The sequence below is a fragment of the Lupinus angustifolius genome, chromosome LG11 (genome assembly GCF_001865875.1).
Source record: "Lupinus angustifolius cultivar Tanjil chromosome LG11, LupAngTanjil_v1.0, whole genome shotgun sequence".
Classification (NCBI taxonomy): Eukaryota; Viridiplantae; Streptophyta; class Magnoliopsida; order Fabales; family Fabaceae; genus Lupinus; species Lupinus angustifolius.
This window is the reverse complement of record NC_032019.1, coordinates 2,123,208-2,126,983: the sequence shown is the minus strand read 5'-3', so window position 1 is coordinate 2,126,983 and position 3,776 is coordinate 2,123,208. Positions and strand designations below refer to the sequence as shown.

The 3,776-nt window shown below is 31.7% G+C and overlaps 1 protein-coding gene across 2 annotated transcripts; it reads left to right on the top strand.

The window, feature by feature from the left end:
* On the top strand, positions 7–3,776 carry LOC109360449 (transcription repressor KAN1-like). Of its 2 annotated transcripts, none has more exons than XM_019605360.1 (5): positions 7–61; positions 594–639; positions 1,226–1,391; positions 3,361–3,421; positions 3,550–3,776. In XM_019605360.1, the coding sequence occupies exons 1-5, from the start codon at positions 14–16 to the stop codon at positions 3,667–3,669; spliced, it is 441 nt and encodes a 146-aa protein (XP_019460905.1). In that variant the 5' UTR covers positions 7–13; the 3' UTR covers positions 3,670–3,776. The 2 variants fall into 2 exon arrangements, with proteins under 2 accessions (XP_019460905.1, XP_019460904.1); XM_019605359.1 differs by having other exon boundaries at positions 3,358–3,421.

Genomic DNA, 3,776 nt, shown 5'->3' with positions numbered 1-3,776 from the left:
AGTTCTTGAGCTCATGGATGTGAAGGATCTCACATTAGCTCATGTGAAAAGCCATTTGCAGGTATTGTTTTGGTTAATCTGAATACTCCTTTTTGTGTTCTATATGCTGATGAAGGGATGTGTTGGTTGGGTCTATGATTCTATCCTAGTGGCACAGTAACTGATGAAGAAAGCAGTGAATGAGGGAGTGGCATAAATTTAAAGACTGTAGTAAGTGATCTAAGTAGGGGATAGCCTTTAAAGGTCTGAGACTATTCAGACACAAACAACTTCTGCTTCAAAAGGGAGAGAACAGACAAATGTAGTCATCATTTCCCAATAATTCATCTCTCATTACAACACCTTATCAAACTTCAACCTCGTGATTAATGAGGTCACCTAGACAATCCCACAATCCAACACAATAAATATAATAGAATGAATGAGAGACAGTGAAAATGGGTCTAGATGGGAATTGGTTTTATATTGTTTTAATTTGTTATACAAGTTTGGTTTATATATACTAATACGCTAACAGTTTTCTTCCAAGCATAGAAAAACTTTATAAAATTTGTCTAATTTTATATTTAACTTGTTCCCTAACTTGTTCCCAGATGTATCGAACTGTTAAGACCACTGACAAGCCTGCTGTTTCTTTAGGTAACCCATACTATTGCTTATATGTGGTATATATAATGTTTTTAAATTATGACTATTTATTATTATAATATGTGAGAATGCAAATTGAAAAAAAAAAAAATCATTGAAATAAAGAGGTGAAATTTTTATTTTCTTTGTTTATAGGCTTACCTATTCTTTCTTCCTTTTAATCTCTTCTTTTATAAACTAAGTTTGTTATCGAAACAAGTACAGTTTATAAAAAAACTTGTAAATCCAATGTAAGCAAAAACAATTTATATCAAACAGGCTAAAGTCCTCAAACATTTTCTCCTTTCTTCTAAGACTTATCTTTTTTCTTAAGCACACACAATAAATATATATATATATAAAAGGTGCCACTTATTAGCTTGTTCTTTTCAGACTCTTTTAATTTTACCTCAACAATTCCTTTCTTTCGACTGTAACCTTTACAAAACCGCAAACCCTTTTAAAGGCTACACATATATACCCAAACTACTCCACATTACAATTCCAAAACAAATTATATGCATACATATAATATGACATTTGAAAGTAAATGCATATATACATGAAATTTCATATTGAACTCGTGGATTTTGGCTAGGCCATTCAAATGGATCCGGAGAGGATGACATGTCTCCAATTGGCAGCAGCGTTGACCGCGACGGACTAAGTCAATTTACCGACCAAAGAGGGTGGCCAGATCAGCCAGTTCAACAAGATATGGACTACACTTCCACCATTGCTACTCTATGGAGTAATTCCTCAAGGTACACTATCAATTCCGCTTTCTCTTATTGTATGGTCTTCTCTCGTACACATAGAAATTGTTGATGATGCATTTGAGACTATAATCTAATTAAGGTGTTTTATGTGTCTGCAGCTTATATCTATAAATGCGCATGTTTGTGATTATTGTGGGATATTGCAATGCTTGATTATTTATTTTTTCTTTTGCACCGTATTTCTTTGAAATCAACTTAACTCACGTCTAACATTTTTTTTCCATGGAGAATAAAAAGGGTTCCTGTGTCAGCTTTTGCTTTACTTGTGTTTGGGTGTTTCTTTCTTTTATATATCTTTTGTACCTCACAGATAAAGGAAAGCTATGAGGCACAGTTAAACGTTAATTAGGAGTTTAGGGTAAATGCAAAGCACCCTTAGCTGCATCCACTTTTTTCTTTTCTCTTTAGGATTATATGCATATATGTATTGATATATGCTTAACATGCTCTATTATACTTTCTAATTTAATGCTCTTATTGGTGATACCTAATTGTGAATTTTATAAAATAAAATATGGTTCTTATTCTCTACTCCATTATATTGCACAAAAACCACATAAACAAGTCATTGTTATGGAATATCTAGTGCTATATCTTCCTTCAAATATTCTCTTTATAATTATTTATGCAGGGTTTTCCACAAGAATCTTCCAAGTTTTGCGTTCTTGTTATCATATTAGAGTAAAGAAGTGTAATTCTGCAGTGCTTTTTTCAGATTAAGCTTGAATAGTCCATTCATAATAACAAAATAAAAAAAGTGCATAAAGATACATATTAATATAAAATATACATTACTAGATGTATACATTCAAGATTTAGGTTTAATGAATAACAAGTGCAGCATATGGCATGTGACTTTATGTTGTGCCTGTGATCACATCTTCACATAAAAGCTCAAAATATACAACCAAAGTCGTCGACTCAGTTCCAGGGCTCTAGGCTTATTTAGTGATTGATCCATCTCTAAATTTGTGTGAACATTACCCTACCAGGGCCTATATTTGCATAGATTGGTTGCATACTATAGTCAACATATGTAAAAGCTAGACATTCCTTTTCAAGTATATATATATATATATATATAATGGTATTCAACTAGTGGGCCATAGCATGGTGCCATCCAAGTCATGACCTAATAGCTTGCCTAATCCTAGTAAAGGTTTGAAACTTTGAATAAATTGTTTTTGCACTTTTCAAGGCTAGAAAACCAAAATGGCATATATAGCCTATTGCTATGTCCAAACACTGTGGTATATATGCTAGTCTGAATTAGTAATGTCGTGTCATCAATCAATTTTCTTTCTTTTATAAAATAAGTTAAAATGACAAATAATAATAAAAAAAACACATGTATATATATATAGTATCCCCTTTTAAACTTATATAAAATAATAATATAAAAACTGAATTATAGTAGTGGTTAGACTAGTATACCAAAAAACTAATATAATCAATGGCTGATAGCAGCTGCTAAACTATAGTCAACACATTATTTCTATCTGAAAGATATTGAAGATATCTATCTTTTCAAACTCAATATTGAATAAAAAAAGCGTTCTCAATTTCACATTTTCACTCAACATGTTGGAGGGTGGACAGAACCAAAAAGCATAGAGTCATTGAAATCCAAGAATGGCGATTTTAAGTTTTAACTACTGATGCTCCACTATTATTTGAATGGTAATGACTACTGACCTTAAAAAGTACTATCCCTTAGAATGTTCTGGAGAATCTTCCATGCTCAATTTTAATACTATATCAAAGTCACCAATGTTTAGTTGTGCAAATTTCAAGCTTAAGTCCATTTTTAATTTCAATACACCTATGTATCAATGCAGTGCTACAGACAAATATTTCATTTTTGCAACAAGTACTATATAAACAAATACATGATAATTTGCTAAGTATAGAAAGTGATGGAACTAATGCATTTTTTTGTATGGTCTTACAGTAGAGGACCATGGATGCAAACTAATTCTAACGACATAGATGGTACCGAAGGGCTCCAAGTTCAGGTATGTATGTATATCTACTCAACTACTCATGGATAATATTTGTTACTTTATTTCTCATTTAATTACAAGAAATTGTTTCCTTATACAAATGATGTTAATTAGCACAATAATAACAAATAAACCAACAGGAGTGTGATTCAACCAAAATCAGAAGCAGTTTGCCAAGTTCTAATTTGGAGTGCAAGATTAAACCAAGCTTGGAGTTCACATTAGGAAGACCAGATTGGAATGGCAAACAAAAAGCCTAATGTTGATTATATTGGTTCCTTTATTGTGTTTTTATTTTTGCATTTTGTTTATAACCCATGGTGGCAACTTTATCATCTTTCATGAAATGGAGATGTGGTGTTAGATA